Here is a 20,523-nt window from a genome sequence, read left to right on the forward strand (position 1 = left end):
TCAAAAAAGGGCTTCAAGAACTATGCTGAGTTTATCCTCCAGAACATCCTGCCGAGGAATATTCAACAGAGAAGGCATCCTAACAGTAACTGCACTGTATATATATCGAACTCTAGTATTCGTGAAGAATAACTTCCATTATTTTGAAAAATATTTGAATCTAAATATGACCAGGCGCATACACTCATTCCATGCTCCGAGGTGCTCTCTCACGCTAACACAAAGAAACGTAGAATACATGAGCCTTGTTTTGTACAACAAGTTGCCCAAAAAATATCAAATTATAGCAGATATAAAAAAATTCAAAAAAGTTGTTCAAAAACTACTTGTTGATTTGGAACCATATTGTATGAGTGAATATTTGAGTCATAGTTTTCTTGTGTGAACATCTCTGTTTTTTTTTTCTCTTGCTTTTGACTTGTTTTCTCTTCAAAATTGTATTTTTGATCATGAAAATAAATATTATTATTATGACTTTAGCCTTGCGGCTTTCACACTCCTCTCCAGAGGAAAATTCACTTATCCCAGATATCTCAGATATCAAAAGGATTAAGCTCTGTTGGAGCCCTTCCCAGGTTTTCGGGCTCGTGGTGGTGGTCGGGTTCGGGTCGCTCCTCGGCTCCCTGCTGTAGGTTGGATTCCTGCTCCACCCGCACTTCCTGTCGGAGCAGACGGTGTTCCTCTGCATTCCCCATGTACTTGCGTACAGTTCTCGCCGTTCCGAGCAGTACCGCCTTCTGCATGACTTTATAAATATTTTCGTCCAACTGAAGTTTTCTCAAGTTCTCTAGTAGTTTCTTCGGTATCAGGCCTGTAGATGAAATGACAATAGGGATGGTCTTTATATCTTTCAGCTTCCACTGTCTTCTGGTTTGTTCCTCGAGATCTCTGTATTTTGAAATTTTTTCAGTGTGTCTATCTAGAAGATTGTTATTATTTGGAATTGCCACGTCGATGAATAGTGCTGTGTCCTCATCCTTATTGAGCAATATGAGGTCTGGTCTATTGTGGGTTATTTTCCGGTCTGTGCGAACAGTGCGATCCCAGTAGAGCTTGTGATGTTCGTTTTCCAGCACAGCATCTGGATGGTAATTGTAATAAGGAACCCTTTTCGAAGTTAGAAGTTGGTGTTTTAGTGCCAATTCTTGGTGAAGAATCTTGGCAACAGCATCATGTCTATTTTTGTACTCTGTGCCCGCGAACTTCTGACATCCCCCGGTGATGTGCTGGATAGTTTCATGTGTCGCACAGCCATAACGACAGCTATCGTCCGCCACTGAGGCATCCTTGGCGATGTATCTCATGTAATTTCTTGTTGGAATCACCTGATCCTGGATGGCGAGCATGAAGCCCTCTGTCTCAGGAAACAACCTTCCGGAAGTCAACCAGTAGTTCGACGCAGATATGTCGACGTAATCATGGTTGACCTCATTCTGGTGCCTCCCATGCAAAGATTTGCCAATCAGTTTATGCATTTTACTTTCTGCAGAGTGTTCGACGGTTTCCAAGTGATCCTGGTGTAGCTTTAACGGTGTAGAAGTATCAGCAACACAAACTACTCGATGGAGTTCTGACGAAGCTGCCTTGCTTATTATTATGAAAAAACCAATTAAGATATTTCAAAAGATTGTGGCAATCGGCAAATATGCAAGTTGACAGGGACGTCAGCCCATCTGGCGCTCTAAGCAGACCCACAATTTTCCGCCCTAAGGGAAATCAATTTTGAAGAAGAAATGAAATATATATGTCTGAAAGGAAAATGATTACGGAGGAGGCAAATTCAATATGCAAAGCTCAGCATAAAAATATCATAACTGTAAACACAGAGAAGTAGTCCTTGATGGAAAGATCATCTGATAAATTTGGCCCCTGTGCTACTACAATCTTCAGACAATAAAGCCTTTTATGAAGGCAAAGTTATTGTCCTTATATTCCAACCAGAAATTCGTCCCGAAAAATGTTGATGACTTACACAATAGTACTGTGAGTATCAGAAAGATCCTGCATCGAAATGGCTTCTGCGATTTGACTCAGTATTTTCTTTTTATTTTAGTCAGTAACGACGTTTCCTCGGATGTCTCAATAAGCGCCAGCTATAGAATATAAATATAATAAGTATTTAATATTCTATAAATATATTTTCCCTGAATAATTCATATTTAATCAAAAGAAATTTGTATGACTTACACACAAAAAAACTTAGGTTTTCAAAATAGTAATCAATTTATGGATAATTCAGTTTATATGTTGAGAAATATTCAAGAACTCATAACGAACCGTTAATTTTTTGGATATCCTCTTTATTTATTTCCCAATAATATATGAAATATCACGGACGAATGAATTCAATTATTATCAAGTATAATATTAATTTTAATGAATAAAATAGCTATATTGATAATAATCAATAAATATATGTTTCTACCGAATACAATCTATTAATTTTTACAAAATAAAAAGTACATTTATGACAAATGAAAAATTAGTTCTGAAGTCAGATTGACCTAGAATTTACAACTCAATTCAAACAATGTTCGGAAACTGGATGTATAGCCCTAAAACTATACTGAAATTTATGAATTGGACAATTAGTAACCAGATGATTATATGATTTCTCTTCTGGTCCCCGCATTCACAACTAGGGCTCTCAACTGAATTTCATATTAAAAGCATTTCAACGTCCCTGACCTTTTCTTATACGATTCAGAATACATCATATTTTCCTGGAAGATCAAAACCAGGAACTCTATTCTAGGGTGAGTAGGGTCTCCAACAAATTCTTGGTTGAAAATAATGCACGTATTCCATTCAGACTAGATATCACATATCCTTGTCCCTTGTTTTCGAATTGAGGAAAGGTTTGGATCATAAGAGTTTACGCGATTTCAGTCTTGGATTTGTATTTTGTGGAATTTATAGGACACAATTGGAAATGAGCCAGAAAAAAAAAGGAAATTTAATCCAAGAATTTTTAAAGGCAGTCTGTCTACGGTATAATGTTTGGAAGAACTGGTAATCACTAAATAGGTGAAGATCTAATAGTTACAGTTATAATTCACCTAGAAATATTCAGCTGAGCATCAGTTTTTCGCACTTGGGCAATATTAACTCAAAAGAGGCAACAATACTCCAAGCCGTATAATACTGTCATGTTAGGAAACAAAGTATGTAGAAATACCACATAATTTTCATGTGAAATTTTCACGATTATCAGATATTATTTGTGTCAACCGTATTGAAATGGAACAATTATAAACAACGCTTAATTACATTCACTTCATGAAAATTAATCTTCATGAAGTATCTATCATTTTTACGGAATCAATGATGATAAGCAAAACGGAAAAAGTTAACTTTAACAACCACAACGTTCTACGTTATCCAAGTAAAAGTACCTAAGCGATTAATTCACTGAGAATTCATTCTATTTACAGTTTTTCGAGCCCCACAAACTGACAGTGGACAACATGAACTGTTCGGCTTCTACCAGTAATGGTGAAGAAGATAATCATACAGACGCTAAAGCTGGACATAAAAATTTCAAAGCTTACATCCGAGAATATTGTGAAAGTTCCAGTATTCAGGGACTATCATATTTCTCCAACAAATTATCTTTTCCTGAAGGGTGAGTAAAAATAAGGGGCGGTTATGAATTAGTGTTGAATTCTATTCGATATTGGAAGTCAAATTGCTGAAATTGTGAAATGAATCGATCTCATGGTCTGCTGAAATGGAATGAATAAAAAGAAATTAAAATATGAGACTCACAAAAAAGTTATAGTTAATATAAGACAAATGGTAAAATGAACAAAGGTTCTCTGATAAAGTTGAGTGAACTAATTCAACGAGATTAATTTATTCTAATCGATATAAAATGAGAATTTCATATGACGTTCTGAAAAAATATTTATATTCTCTTCAGTCCTTGCATTCAAGCACTCTCATTCGCAATTACGTTTTCAAATGAAAGAATATCCTCCTATGAAAAATAAGGAAATTTTATTCAACAGAGCTATTCTATTTCATCAACAAAAGCTTCGGGATTATCTCCTCTACCATTCGGTTTTTCCATCTATGTGAATTCAATTATAACTCTTTGTTCTTTTGAAGATGCTGGTGGACCATCGCTTTTATATTGTGCCTAAGCGGCTGTTCTTTCATGATAAAAGAGATCGTTGATAAATGGAACAATTCGCCAGTTCTCTTCTCGCTGGCAACGATGGAAACACCTATTTATAAAGTACCATTTCCAGCTGTGACGATTTGCCCAGAAACGAAAATTTCAAGGCAGTGTGTCAACTATTCAACAGTGCTCAGACTGAGAAATAATGGAACATTGGATAGAGTCCCGGAAGAAGAGTGAGTCGGATTGTTTTACCTTCTTTCGTTTCTAAGTGTCCCTACCCTGTTTTAATTCTAGAATGAATTACTACGACCATATGGCACCACTGTGTAGATTAGAAAATCACGTGAATTCTAGTAAGGATCGTTCACTGGAAGACTTCACCTCATTTTTGAATGAAGTGAGTGAAAAATCGCAATTTTTTCAACAATTTCTTCCAAATATTACTCGAAATGATGTTTCATCAATAATCACGTTGAAACATTACCCATTATGTGATGTTTCACTATAGGTTTTAATTCAGGTTTGATTTAGAAGATATATGAATACATTATTGGTTTTCAAATCATGCACCAGTATCCAGAATGATAAAATATCAGAAAAGGTTCTGTTTCTTCAGTAGGTATATGATAGAACGACTCCTCTATAATAGGTGGGGAGCCCAAGAGGTCAATTCGGGATTTACTCGAGAGTGTCAGATACCTTGAACCCTGTAAAGTACCTCTACCGAAGATTAGACCTGTATATATACTGGTCCCTATAGGGGGAATTGTCTAGGACAGCCTGTCAGAATAAAAAAAAAACGATTATTGTACATACTCGAGCATGTCAGACTAAGATATATGTGGTTAATAACATGTTGAAAAGTATATATTCTCAAAATCTGACAATTTAAGCTTGAGGAAAACGTGTGGGAAGGCGCCAAACTTGTAAAAAAACGTCACGTGTACATTCTCAAGCCTAGTGGCTTTTTTTCTTAAATTGAAGATGATGATTCAACGAAAAAATATAGGTAATCTGAAAGCCAAAACAATACGTCCTTTCGTTTGCATAAAAAGTGTAGCACTTTTCTGCACTCGATTTGATTTACACCAGTGAAGAGGAAGTGTAGTTTATCTACACATAGTCAAAACAAAGATGTAGATAAACTAAACCTCCTCTACACTGGTGTAAATTCAATCAGCAAACGAATACTAAAATCGAGTGTAGAAAAGTGCTACACTTTTTATGCAAACGAAAGGACCTTTTAAAAATTGGCCATAAATGTCACTAAAATTAGTTTTTTTGAATTATCTCCTCTCCTGGGCTTCAGATTGTTTTCGCATTCATTATAATAGTTGTATAGCATAACATTTTGTCCAAAGCTATTTTTTCTTCTTCTGAATGTTTTCGAGATATATGGCGATGAATGTAGTTACATTAGACTGGGTTTTCTGCATTGACCTTGACCTTGCTTCAGACAAAAGTTGTATAGAATTTTATTATCTACAACTTTCATAATGAATACAGAAACGACTAGAGGGTCAGAAAGTGGGACATAAAAAAAATGCATTGTTATCATCTTTACACTTTCAGATTAGGAAAACCCCCTCTGATTAGTGTCAGATTAATTGATCAACACGTCTGCAGCACCGGGATTAACTAAATGTATGAAAATCTGACACCCTCTGGTATGTAAGTATGCAAGTTACTATTTTGTTTTATTCTTTTTGACCGCTGTGAACGTCACGTGAAAATTGTCAGATCCTTGCAAAGTGGCTTTGGGTCTAATTAACATATGCTCTTAAAAATCCGACACGCTCGAAAAAGTTTGTTTATACCATTTTCAACCCTTCTTCTTCTTATTTTAGACCTTAGGCCTTTTCTTGACGATTTTTTTAAATGTAATGCTCAGTTCTGGAGAAGTCACTGAGATGTAGACTGCCAGCTGTCAAGCCATCTCTTGAAGTGGCTTCAAAAACTGTTAGATTAACATAAAGAATATTATCGTAGAGCATATACAGTATCTGTTCACTTAACGATTTTTTTTACACCTTCGAAAACCTGCATACGCTTTCCCCACCGCTGGAAGTGCATACATCATTAAACCCTTTTTTCTTTCTACCATCTATTCTTCAAACTCCAGTAGGTCTCCACGACGCCCGAGTAAATCCCGATTTAGCATCGTCGGCTCCCCAACTATAAAGAAGTATCGGGTATACTCGTATTAAAATGAATTTATTTAGCACCAGCTTGGCTGCGTAATTGTTATTTTGTAAAAGGGAATCAGATTTCATTGAAATCAGAGCATTATTTTCTATTTTATCATCTTGTAAATGCCGAATTTTCAGTGCAAAAGTGTCGATCTTCGGCAATCGTTCTGCGAATACATGGGAAGGATTGTGAACTGCTCAAGAATACTTTCACCTATTATAACGGATGATGGACTCTGTTATTCCTTCAATATGTTAGACGTCCGAGATATTTACAGCGACATCAAGTGAGCCTGAACAGTCTGATATCGAGCAACTCGTCCTACGAAGATTTTTTTTCTAGTCGAATGGAATATTACCAAGGTCATGGAAGGAGAACTGAATGGAATGTAGAAGACGGTTATCCAAACAACGAAACTGGAAATGCCTTCCCGTTCCGAACCTTCGAAACTGGAGCAACAAAATCGTTAGTAGTTACCATGTTAACTAAAAAATCTGAAGTTTACGCCTCCTGTCAAGATTTTACTCTGCAAGGTCTCAAGGTGAGAAGACTGCTCCCTTGCAGTTTTAGCTACCCTTGTGGTTACAAATTAATAATTATTCATACAACAGGTGAGTTGAATGAATGTCTATTCATGAGAAGAAAATTTAAACCCACCAGTCCGAGGGGCGAGTAGAGGTATATTTTTCTGAATTAATAAAGATTTATAACTTATAACTCACGTGTTGTATACAAAATTTTATTCAATTCTAATTAGAATTGAAATGATAACGCTTTCCAAAGAATTATCCAATTTAAATGACATGGAAAGTATCTCTTCGATTGATTGTTGCTAGGGCTTATTCAATTCCTATCAACAAGAGTGACGTTTGTTCACTGATGATCATGTTATTTTATCTCACTTCTGGATATTTTTTTATATATATAAATATATTATTATTATTATAAAGAAAACAGAGAAGAGGCCGTAGCCTATAAATCTCATACAAAATGAAAAGAAATGACAAAAACAAAAACAAAAAAATAAAGAAACAAAATTCAGCAATCCTATGCACATAGAAACTACAATGAGTCTAGTTTGTGTTTACAAGAGTTTATACTTAAATCTGAATCCTATATTCAGTTCAAAATTATTTATTCGATTATCTTCTTTTGTTCTAGATTCATGATGAAAAATCGTATTATACTTATATGATATTGAAAATTGCTTATCACTTTTACGTTATTTCTAAATTTCAAGATACGTTTTTCATATTTTCTATTGAAAAATTAATAATACCTAATATTTCTATTCAACATTCGACCTAATTTGTTAGAATCCGAAACAAGAAGGAAAATTTTGATGATATTTTCAAAAAGTCTTCAATTTCATTTTCAAAATGGTATTTACGCTACGTATTGCTGAATGAAGGGACAAATGCCATACAGTAAAAATGTTTTTTTATGATAATTAGTTTTGAACGTATCGTGTATGTTGCTTCTAGTCATTGTCGAATGAAAAATAAACGTCTTCAAATTCTCGAGTCAAATTTGATCAAACTGAGGGTTATGTTGAATACAAATATTATTATACATTTTTTATTGCTGCAGAAAAAAAATATGTATCTTGGAATCTAGAAGGTTGGTTTCAATAAAATGGTACAATTTCATTAATATGAGGATGAGGATAAAATTGAAGGATTTCAAAATGCCCTGAGGATGATACAAGCAATTTTCGAATATCATATTTATATTATCCGATTTCTTATCATGAATCTAGAACAGAAAAATATATTGAGATGAAGGTTTTAGCGGCAGGCAGACAGGAATTGAATGCATGCCACTAAAACCTTCATTTCATTATATTTGAGACACTAAAACTATCATCACAATTTATATTGAGATTTGTGAGACGTCATATTGGTATACTTGCAAAGAAAAAAGTTTTTTGTTAATGAACCAAATTATTATCTATTATAAGAAGACACTTGCTACTTTCTCAGAAAGGTTAGGTTTATTGTTTTTGTAGTATAGTATAGTTGTAGTTTTAGTAGAAAATGTTTTTTTCATCTTGTTTTGTTATATTATATCAGAATTTATTTTTGTCGTATTTGTTTTCGATAAAATTATTGTAAGAGGTTAAGTAGAATAGCTATAGGCTAAACTTCGCCTCATGATTGTATTCATAGAGTACAAAATAAAGGCCCTTTATTATTATTATTATTATAATTAGTAAGATGATAATGGTGAGTATCGAATTTGTGACCAACCTACTAAATTATATAAAATAATGCTGGGGTGCCTCAAGGATCAGTTCTTCCGCCAACCCTTTTCTTTATCCATAAAATAACCATATAAGTTCAACCAAGAACCAAATCGTCAGCTTCGCTCAAGGCTATAAGTGAATAGTATCAAATAATTCGAGTTTTTTTGATGAGAATGATGAGATAAACAGCTTCTCGAAAGACTGCTGTAATTTTCCGTTTGGCTTGCCAGTTAGGTGACATATATTTTCTTTTCCTCATGAGAAAAAGCCAAAAAAATCCTTCGAATTAGACTAATATCATGTACCTAACGTTCCCTACTTTTTGTGTGTATGTATATTTCTCTTTCTCTTTACAATGAGGCCATATTTTTCATTTTCAGGTGTCAATACATACACCATCCACGATTCCACGCCCTAATCAGGTCTCATTTCCAGCAGGATTCGATGAAATTGTATCAGTTGCTGTGAATATAGATATGTATACAACAACGGAAGAAGTAAAAACATATAATCCTCGCAAAAGAAATTGCTTTTTCGACAATGAAAGAAAGCTCAGATACTTTAAATCTTACAGCCAGAGTAATTGCGATATGGAGTGCTGGACGAACTATACCATACAAGAATGTGGATGTGTCCATTTCTATATGCCTCGTGAGTGTAGTTATATATGTAAATCCACAGTAAAAGTGGCTGTTCATCAATTCCTAATGCAGAGAATGTGTCTAATGTACGATACTCCTCAAAACGTATATTATATTCAAAATACAAGGAAACTTACTTTTATTCTATCGATATAAAACTTTTTTGGAAAAAAACTGAATTTTTCTGATGAACTTGACTGAAATTTTTGACTCTGTGTGTATACACGAAAAGTTATGGTACATTCACAATATCATAGAATCAACATGTTTTCTCCACTTAAAAACAAGGGGTTAACGTACCCCATATTTCGAATCACCCTGTTGAAAAATCATTCATTAACTATTGTCAACATTGGAAAAATACACCCAGAGTAAATTGAATCCCCAATTTACATCAGAAATCTCTCAACGGTTAGGTTGAAATACTCTTTGCTCATCCCTGCGAAAATATGGAAATAATAATTAAAATGGATGTGAAATCACCGTCACATTAAACAATCATTAGTATTCTCATAAACTACAATTCCTGGTATTGTAGAAAATTCAACTCGACTTCTCATATTCGACACCCTGTTTTGTGGCTATGTTGTCCTGAAATGACGAAATGTACAACCTGCCAAAAACTGATTAAATTTACTAAACTATTTTTCATTATATTATAGGTTATCCCTCCCAATACCTGAAACACAAGAAATGATGCTTAAAAAAAAATTTGTTGAAGGAAACCTCTGAATGAAAATAAATTTCAATTCATGCTTTATGGAGGGCTCCAAACGCACAATACATTTTCGCAAATAATTCTTCATTTATATTCTCCATGTTTCAGTTGTTGGGTGGAAAAATCGTAGATAACAAGTTTCAATAAAATATAGGAGTCTTCCAAAATATCCTTCGATCATTGTCTGTCTCTAATTGCAAACTAATATTGATAAACGATAATTTCATCACATCAAAACCAATTGCAGAATCATCAATAATAATTCGATAGTCCATTCAAATTTCAATCCCTGGTACTCTACAGTGTTATTCAGAAGTCCAGGTCATAATTTTATGAAGTAATGACTAGTTGAATTGAAATTTTTCTCTATCTAGAATCTCTCTTGAGATACAAGCTGTTGAAGTCCAACAGCCTATATCGCCAGAGGGATTCAAGATGAAAAAAATGGGTCAAAGATTCTTAAAATCATCTGCTAATTCTTAAGTTTTTTTTTCAATCTATAACTATATTTACTCAATTGCCTTATCACAGAATTCTTTTCAGGAGATGAAAACACAACTATTTGTAGCCTCTCGAAAATACAATGCTTGCATGACGCAGAAGGTGAGTTACCCAAATTGATTCAAAAAATTATATGTATTGATCTAACGCTCCTTTCAGACTCCTATGCTCTATCCACATTTCCTACCAAAAACCGAATTGGCGAAAAGACGAGAGGAAAACTCAATGGAAACTGTGAATGCCTGCCATCTTGTGCAGATTTAAGCTATCAGGCGGAAATCTCTAAGGGAAAGTGGAACTGGCAGACCAGACAAGGAACGCATTCTAAATATCTCAGTGAATATTTCGGAGAGTAAGTACGAACAACAGTACGTTCCAATTTTCGAGAAAAATTCACAAACATCATATACTAAATTGTATTTTTTTTTTGGTGTAGCAGGAACACACCCTCTCCTGAGGGGGAACACTGTGGGGATTCTCACTCTCTTGAGCTCGAGACCCACTAAAAACCCTTAACTGGTTCTTCATAGGTTCCGGGCATTTTGCCTATTAACCAGTTGATTCTTATGGTTTCTGGACTCTCACACGATCATAGTCGTGTTCATAGTTGTATGCTGCCTATAGCTTTTATAGGTTAAACTCTTCCTTGGTTACTTAAAATCCCTAACTGATCTCTCGGTCTTCGGTGGTAGGTTCTTGACATTCTAGCTTCTTCTGTTGGATCGTAGTTGACTAATCTTCGTAGTTCCTCATTTGGATGTTCGAATATCCTTTCCGCCTTTCTCTTCATAAATTCTGTAACTGGTTCCCATTCCAAGTCCTTGTAGATTTGTTTGTTCCTAACAAACCAGGGTACATCCATCGCCATTCTAAGGAGTTTATTCTCAGTGGCCTGTATTCTCTTGATGTGGGTCTTGGCTGCGAAGCCCCATGCCGCCGATCCATATGTGAGTTGTGGTCGCGCGATAGTTTTAATCATCATCAACTTGATGTTCTTATTCATATGACTTCTTCTGCCTATGAGTGGATAAAGTCTACTAATTGCGGCTTTTGTTTTATCAACTGCACATTTGATGTGGTTTTTCCATGCTAGTCCTCTGTCAAGCTTCACTCCTAGGTATGTTGCTTCATTTTTCCATTCAACCTCTTCTCCATCAACTTCAAGGTTTTCTTCCATCCTCATTCTTTTCCTTTGCAGTAGTATTGCTTGAGTCTTTCTTCCATTGATTTTGATTTTCCATTTTATGCACCATTTGAGTAATTCATCTATGGCTTCCTGCAGTCTTTTGTGTATGATCTCTGGGCGATGTGTGAACGCTATTCCTGTGTCATCTGCGTACAAGGTGAGCATGTTTCTAGCATTCTTCGGGATATCATAAACGTATATTACGAAAGCAGAGGTCCAAGTACCGATCCTTGAGGCACTCCCGCTTCCAATTGTCTAGTTTGAGAGGTTGCTCCATCTATCTTCACATAAAAGTTTCTATTCCTCAGATAGTTCCTTATAATCTTGCATAGCTTGGTCGAATATCCTGCATTTTTCATCTTGTAGGTTAGGTCTTCGTGCCATACTCTATCAAAAGCTCTCTCGATATCTATCAGAACTAATCCTGTGGCCTGTTTAGTCTGCATTCCTTCGGTGACGTATTCTATGAGCCGTAGCAATTGGAGTTCAGTCGAATGTTCTCGTCGAAATCCAAATTGTTCGGGTGGAATTATCTTCAACATTTCTGTTTCCTCATTCAGCCTTTTAGCGATAACCCTTTCGACGATTTTCCCTAGTGCTGAATGGTATGTCACAACAAAATCTCTCTAATGTTCTCTAATGATTCCTGCTCATTCCAATCAATCAATCAAATCAAAGGAAACAAGGAGGCTAACACTGGCCAAAAAGGGAGCACACACGACAATTAGTGGACCAGAATATTTCTATGATATAGGAAAATGCACCTATAAGAAAAAGTTCTTAGAAAAGAAGGAAACCGAAAATGAAACTCATCTTATGGGAATAGGTCACTTCAAATAATTTTTTCTTTATTATGCGAAAAGTGTTTGGATCTGAGTTGGAGTAATTTACGCCACTTCACCGACTTTCTCACAAGACGTTGTCGCGTCAGAAAGTAGGGGAGATTGGGGAGGGTTGATACTTTTTTTGGAATTTTCATTCTGGAAACTGAATTATATGAAGAAGCAGGACTTTTCTTATATTATTTAATTCTTCAATTAATCGTTCAACAAAATAAATATAGAAGTCGCAAAACATGAACATCTTATTCTATACAGAACGTTGAACACAAAAACATGCAAACTGTCTCAAGCCTCCCCACATATGGGAGGATTGATACGATGTACTGGGAGAGTAATCGAGAGGATTATTCAGCTCAGTAGGTAGGTCAGCAATGATACTGGCTTGCTTTGGTCCCATAGGTGTAGAAAAATCAGGAAATTGTCAGTTAGTCACTTCCACACAAGAAAAGTCGGCCTCGTTAAATACATGGGGATTGTACGGTTTTTAAAAATCCCTTTGATATGTTGGATGGTGAAGACGCCTTCATGTAAGCCTATCCAACTAGCTACGGAATATTTTTTGAAGATGATACATGTATCAGGCCTCCCCACGACAAATGTCTCAAACCTCCCTGAAAGCAATTTTTACAGTGATTTATGTTTTCATCTTATACTCATATATTTTGAAAAGCGAATAAAACTGTAAATTGAGTAGTTTTATGCATATTTCCCAGTGCAATGTTTGTTTATGCCGAAGAATTAATGCTTGATCATAAAACCCTTAGGTAACTTGAGTAAAAACTTACAATTTCTCACCTTGAAACACTCTTCGTTGAATATTTCACAAACAAACTACTGTTAGCCTTACATATTAACGTCACGCAATGCCCTCTGCCAAAGAATAGTGTTCACTAGTATAATACTTTTGAAAACGGCTACAGATCGCTGATATAAGCCTGTATCAAGCCTCCCCATGTATCAATGCTCCCTAGTCTCCCCTATATGATGAGAATGTGTTCATCAGAAACTGCCGAGGATACATGTAGATTCTGTGGAGAAGAGAGGTCAACTCCTGTTCACCGGATCACAGAGTGTCTCGCCATTTTGTGTCAACGCAAAGACTGGATGGCGAGCTGTAGATAAGAGATAAGAACAGCTCTGATGGGGAGACAACAAACCTTAAGGTTGCGGTGAACTGTAACCCCCTTTTTGAACGAACTCAACTCTAATACATAAAAAAAGTAAAAATTCGAAACCAATAAATTCAACAATTTCTTCGCTATAATAAAGAGTCTTGATAAAAAAAAACTACACCAATTACTAAATTATTCTCAGCAACTATAGGTCTATTATATATTTATGGAACAAAACCTTAGGTTTGCGAATTATGAAAATTCAACTATAGACTCTACATCCCCTTGAAGGGTGCATGAAAAACTCCTCAGAGTTTTACAAAGTTTTGCGTGTATTAAGGAGGAAATCAAATACCAAAAATATGAATTTGCTTCACTCTTCTTTTTTCTCTGTATTAAAATTGACCACATTATGCCTTTATATAAAATACATCCTAATCTGAGATACCTATGAAATTTCAGATATCATGCATCCGCTGTTAGAGTATTCTTCAAAACATCCCAATTTCTCTCTACAGAAAAGAGTGCTTTATATGGAGTAACATCCTTTTTATCTAATGCAGGAGGTATTCTCGGACTGTTTTTGGGATTTTCCCTGGTTTCACTGATAGAAATACTATATTTTCTCTCCATTAAATTGATCGAAAATAAGAGGAAATATGGTTACTTGTTGGGTATTTCGGAATGATATTCTTGATCTAATGGGTTCATTCATTTTGAATTGAAATTATCTTTCATTTTATGTTATCTTCGACAAAAATATTTTTGTATTCGTAACAATAAAATATATCCGAAAATGAATGTCTTGTTTGTTTTGGAATTAGTGCACCTACTTAGTATTCATTGATGACATTTCGAAGAAATGTTGTATTAATTTGAGTCTATATAGACTTAGTCGCAAAAGAATGAAAAGAACTTTCAAACAAAGTTTTTTTTATCGTTATAACTCTGTATATCGCCAATCAAGCTATCCTTATTCGTTTCGAATGTTTCTTCCGAAAATTAAATTGAATAAGAACTTCATGTTCATAATAGGAACGCCCACTTTGCTAAACGCAGACGTTTCTTCGGTAATCTCGAGCCCCAGCTATTCTTTGAAGGGAAAATAGCAAACCTTCCCTGGTGGCTTCGAGTCGAAGAAAGGGTTCCTTGTTATCTAGTGTTAGTGGTAACTATTGAAAGACAAAATCCAAGTTGACAAATTTCATTCGTTGTTTCGTAACAGGGACATAACAGGCACTATTTCATAGCTCTTAAAATCCACCAATTTACATGGATATAAACTGATAGTACAATAAGGGATATTACAAAAAGTCTACTATTATATAAAACTAAAATGTTTTTTCCTGGGATGATATACAAATAGTAATAAGAGAGTGGTGAATTCACGGAGTGGTGAACGGAAAAAAGGAGGATCTGATCTCAAATACGATATTACGGATTGAATGTTACGGAATGGATATTACGGATTGGTTTGCTAGCCAGAACCAGAACTTTCTCATAGGCCCGGTACTTTCACATGCGAATAAATAAATTTATTCGATAGATAAGTCTTATTCTCAGGATAAGTGAAAATGCAGTCTTTTCAGTTTCAGATAGTGTTATTCATCTAATAAATCTGTCATTGAAACTCGTTAGTAAGATTTTATTTGTCATAGATCGAATGTCGGTACGTCATTATTGGTTGAATTTTTTAGATTTTTGATGTATGGTTATTCTTTGTGTGGTTTTCACGAAATATTTGCTCTTTAGTTGGAATTATGACAATTTCTACAACGCGGTCTCTTATTTTACATTAATCAGTGAAAAGTAGTATACCGTGTTTCCATAGAATTGTTATTCGTCAAATAATTTCATCTGTAAGCACCGAAATAAGGTATCCTTCAGATAGGAAATTATTTGACGGATACTTATTGACAGTGAATAAAATTTGTTCGAAGGTGAAAGTACCGGGCCTTAGCGTAAAACGAAAGACTCGCGGAGCTCCAAAGTCACGGTGAGGAAGATTGGTTCTCTGCTTTGTTTTTTGCTTTCAAGAGTTTTGCACGCCAGCCAAGAATCGTACTCCTAATAGTAGTTAAACTAAGAAGGGGAGTTTCCAAGTTGAGAGTACAGAGTCTTATCTCTGGTCACGATATGCGGCTTTTCGTGTACGTTATTTTCAAAGGTTGCTCTGGCATTTGGTGTAGTACTGTGTACTTCATCTCCATATTATTTCCTGAGCGAATGTGGTCTAGCGAAAATCACTTTCATTGTTCAATTTGTTGAACCAAATCCTCATTGTGTTAACCTCAATTATTGTAATACTTCGCAGTCAGATCATCTCATTCAAGTTATACTCTTTGAATTCTTCTCGTTCAATTCTGTTTTACTCGAAATGTAAGGTAATGTATGTACTCTGGGTCTCCTTAAAATTATTAATTCCTCCATTTTCATGTTCTTTTCGCTTTTTTTATATGAAATATGTTCATGTGCATTAAGAATCTTCGAACAGATTTAGTATCCTCACTAGTGTTGTTCAATTGATATATTCACTCGAGTCAACTCGTTTATGTGCCTCCTCAGGAATATTTATTTTATTATATTTTACATCTCAACTAGATTTTGAGAACTCTCTCGGTTTCTCCCCTGTAAATGGGAGAGAATTTAACTTTATAATGTCTTTCTCATTGATGATGAATAATGATTTATTGTCTTCTCATGCTCATCTCATTAATTTGAATCAGTTTATTTCATTTCTCAAGTCAACTCTGTTGTTAACCTCTCACTTACATATGACTTATTACTGTTGTCGAGATTCAGATGGAGGAATCGTCATGTTCTCCAGGGTAGACCCTGAATATTGTTGATTCCCTTCAGAACACGATGTGAACTCCTCTCATATGGTTCAAAGGTCAGTAATGAGCCATGCCACTGGTTGACAGTCCTAGTTCCACCCTGGAAGGTCGGCTCTACAAACAATTGTGTACTACCTTAGTTGACATGACCTCCTCATTATACTTTGTATCTTCATAGATGTATTCTCATTTTCATTTATCTTGCTCGATATACAGACTAGATCTCAAGCCTTCTGCGCTTTTCGAAGCCAACGATTAGTGGTTTCCCTCATTAGTACTCATTTTGTAAATCTCATAATTTATCAATCATCTCTCCTATTTTTCTGATAAAGATTCTAATCGTACTTACTTATAAGCAATTCGTCTCTGTAAATGTTGTATTCATTGATGGTTCAAGACCAACATTGTTTATATTGATTAGAATATTATTGCTCTACTGATATTATTCAATATATGGATTGATGACTAGACTTAGACAATTTAGTTTTAACCCCTTGGTCAGCATCATTATTACAACTCAGCCTTCTCATTAAAATTCATTATTCTAACCTTCTGTTTTTCTGGTGGACTGAAGAGGCTCTCGAAATCAATTTTCTGCGGCTATCAATATTATATATATGTGACCCAAAAAGGAATACCTGCGCCCGCACGCATTTCGTTGTGTAACTGAATATTTAAATCAGATTCAAATCTTGGAAGAAGCAAGAACTGCTTTGATGGAAATATGGGAGAATTCACCTCAAGAAATGATAGACAACGTTATCAGAAATATGGAAAGACAAATGGTTGCAAAAGGCCTCGTGGGGGAAATATACGTTATTGAAAAAAATGTTCCTTGTGATTTTGTGTTACCATTAAATGTTTGAGACGACAATAAGTATACAATTAAGTTTTCAATTTTTAGTCTTGAGTTTTTAGACAGGCTCCAAAAGCGTATGGAGCTTTGCAACAAATTGAAATCAACTAAACCATCCGTTGAATTTACCTGTTGAATAATTCTTTTGAAATGTGCCGCAAAAAAAGTTACGAGAAAAAATAATACAATTCATCTCCGTTCCTTCAAAGTACTCAGATGAACATCTGAACGAAATGCACCGTCGAATTTTCTAACAGTGACCATTTGATTAGTTCATTAATCAATCAACACTAGGAAATCGATCGACATTTTATATGCAATGGCAATTAGGTCATAGATTCAGCGTGAATCTATCAATCTGAAATAGCAATAATGTTTGGAGTACAGATTACATAGGATCAAATAACTCGTATGTGGACGCGTAAACCACATGTTCAATGTTCGATGGGTTTAGTAGGCTTAACTATGTATAGATTTCGATAATCAATTCGAAGGGGAAAACGAAAGATTTTGTATCTGATGGATGAGCATTAGGTCAATGTGCAATGGATTGAATCCATTTCGGTTCACCTAAATTTTCAATGGAAACACTTATTTTCGTTCATTAAAATAATTTTTCCGCCGACCTCTTAATAATAGCACTGTTTGTAAATGAAGTATCGACCAGATAATAATATAGTGAGCGACTTATCGGGTTTGTTGGTCAATGTATAACCATACATACGTTGACCAACAAATCCGATAAGTCTCTCACTATATGTATTATTATCTGGTCGATACTTGTGATCTTGGAATCACATACAATGGTTTTTTTCGAGGACATCAGACGAGATTTCGGTAACACTACGATTTTCCTTGTATAGATATTCGACAAAAATAAAGTAGAATAGTAACTGGCCTCCTAGAAATAAGACAGTCATATGTACAATTCCGTAATATTGTCCACTTAAGCCTAGCTGTACAATTCAAGTTCAAGTTGAGTTTAAGTTTGTGCTCACCTCAACTTTGACAATTCTTTACAATTTTGACAGGTTGTCAAACTCAGCTCGAATTCGAACTGAACAACCAGGACCTGATGAACTCCATAAAATTTCGATGACGTCTACCATGAAAAGATCAGTACCAGACTCAGAACGGCATCATAACGTATTCTCCAGAATTTCATTCTGCAGTACACTCAGGAATTTTCTTTATTATTCAAGACGTATTGTGTTTTTTTTATAGACTATCTACATCTGTGATTAAGCCTCATATTTGATGTACGAATAAAAAAAATATGCAGAGATGTTCTTTGGTAAGCGTACACGAAATTACCTGCAATGAGATCCATAGTGGCCCAGAAATTATGAAAATATACGCTATAATTTGAAAAGAGCAAGAATGTGAATGAAGCAAAACGGTGGTACTTTTGGGCAACGTTCATGATTCCTTTCAAATGTGTTACAGTGTTATTTGTTTATTTTTTTTCATGTATTTCTTCACTGTTTTCATTTGAAATGAATTATTATCCATATTCTTCTGAAAATGTCTTGAGTAATTTGATACAATATCGAAAATTACAAATTTGCACTTAAAAGACAGTTTTCAAATTCAATATCAATATACGAAATTTTTGAGAAGTATGGGGAGTGCGGGAGAGTTGAACCGCTTTTCGCTCTGAAGCCGTTTAGTTTGAATCTGTGAATGGTGGCAACTCATTTTTTTGCGTGAAGATATCATGCCCAAATAGGTAACGATAGATAATAGTAGAGTGATGGTGAGATGAGCATTTTGAGTAAAGCAATTCTTTTTTTAGGAACCGAAAATTGGCTCATGTCTTCCTAACCCATTGGAGAGTTGAATAGGGGGCGAGAGAAACTTGACCATAAGTTTGTTTATAAAGGAAAACATTGAAGGAAAACAATTTCCAATGAGCAACGATTGTCTGTGTCTAGGTTTTCATCATCAGATGTATCAGCGTATCAAATACAAATTTTCTATTCAAGAGTCACTCTACCTTATTTCCGAGAAGTTTTTCACTTTTTTGGAACTTTTTATATTCTTTATACTCATTTCTATTATTCAATTTTCTTTTTTTTTGAAGCAAACAATTATCGAAGCTCAGTGCGGGAAACTTGGACCACTGATTATGTCTCCAGACCATAGCATGAGTCAAGTCTCCCACACTCCCTTTTAGTCTATTCAACAGATGTTTTCTTGAAATTTTAACAACTATTATTAGGAGGCTAATCGTTTGTGAAACAATATTAATCAAAAAAAGAGAAGACAGGGTTTCAAGAGGTGCTACTTGAAATTCAGGTTCGCTCATTCAAATAGTTACCCTGATACCCAGTTTGGGACGGGGTATCTCAAATATATATTTTGATTACGGCATGATCTAACTATTTTTTTTTTTGCTGTGATGCTCGTTTAGGTAAATAAGTTCAATTTGAAAATGAGTTTGGAGGGTTAGGTGGTGGAATAGGCGCATGGTTCTAGGTCAGTTTTATAGGAGGTATCTAAAACATATTTCAATCAATGATCATGCGAGCTAAATCTCGCCCTCAGAATTGTGAAATTGTTGTATAACGTTTCATCTGAATCTAAAGGACTTATATTTTAGCTGAATATTTCCACAATCAGAAAGATTGCCAGTAAGAGGATGACTAAGAATTCCCTTCTATTGGGAGACCCAAAAAAGTGGTGGTATATGAGAATTTTATGCTTGGGTGAATTAATGCAAAATGTTACTACAAAAATTTCAATGAATGTCATCGTGAAATAAGTTCCCCAAAAATTTTTCTATTTTTCATTTGATTTGTCCTATTGTAAATGTCTTAAGGTACCAAATAATACATAATTATTATTATTATATCAAAGTTTTGAAAATAAACAGCCATAAATACATTTCAGTTGTCCTGTTAATTAGTTAATTATTTATTCATGTGAAATTTTTGGGTAAAGGTGAAGTTCCTTTTGACTTGAAACTATCTTCAATTCCTTTCATTTCCATTGATGCAAGATGATTTTTGTTGAAGAATTTAACATTCTTGTAATTATCTCTTAATTCCTTCGAGACATACCCATTCCTAACCACTGCATCATATGCATTTCATCTTCAGGTTGATATTATTGAAATCTACAATTGATACAACGTATTCCATCTTTAGGCAAAGAAGATAACCAACATTTACTCTCATCAAGCTAGTGCATATTATGAGTCAATTTTCTTCCACAGCAAAAAAAAATATATTTAAAAACTGATCTCTCGTATTTTCCATGCAAATAAC

At 34.8% G+C, this 20,523-nt stretch overlaps 1 protein-coding gene across 1 annotated transcript; it reads left to right on the forward strand.

The window, feature by feature from the left end:
- The first annotated feature begins 3,381 nt into the window (after positions 1 to 3,381).
- LOC123309543 (pickpocket protein 28-like) lies at positions 3,382 to 14,345 on the forward strand. Its single transcript, XM_044892705.1, has 9 exons — positions 3,382 to 3,625; positions 4,111 to 4,359; positions 4,421 to 4,523; positions 6,454 to 6,602; positions 6,659 to 6,857; positions 8,942 to 9,212; positions 10,464 to 10,523; positions 10,581 to 10,773; positions 14,024 to 14,345. The coding sequence occupies exons 1-9, from the start codon at positions 3,468 to 3,470 to the stop codon at positions 14,247 to 14,249; spliced, it is 1,608 nt and encodes a 535-aa protein (XP_044748640.1). The 5' UTR covers positions 3,382 to 3,467; the 3' UTR covers positions 14,250 to 14,345.
- Positions 14,346 to 20,523: the final 6,178 nt, after the last annotated feature.

The sequence above is a fragment of the Coccinella septempunctata genome, chromosome 3, assembly GCF_907165205.1.
Source record: "Coccinella septempunctata chromosome 3, icCocSept1.1, whole genome shotgun sequence".
NCBI classification, from domain to species: Eukaryota; Metazoa; Arthropoda; class Insecta; order Coleoptera; family Coccinellidae; genus Coccinella; species Coccinella septempunctata.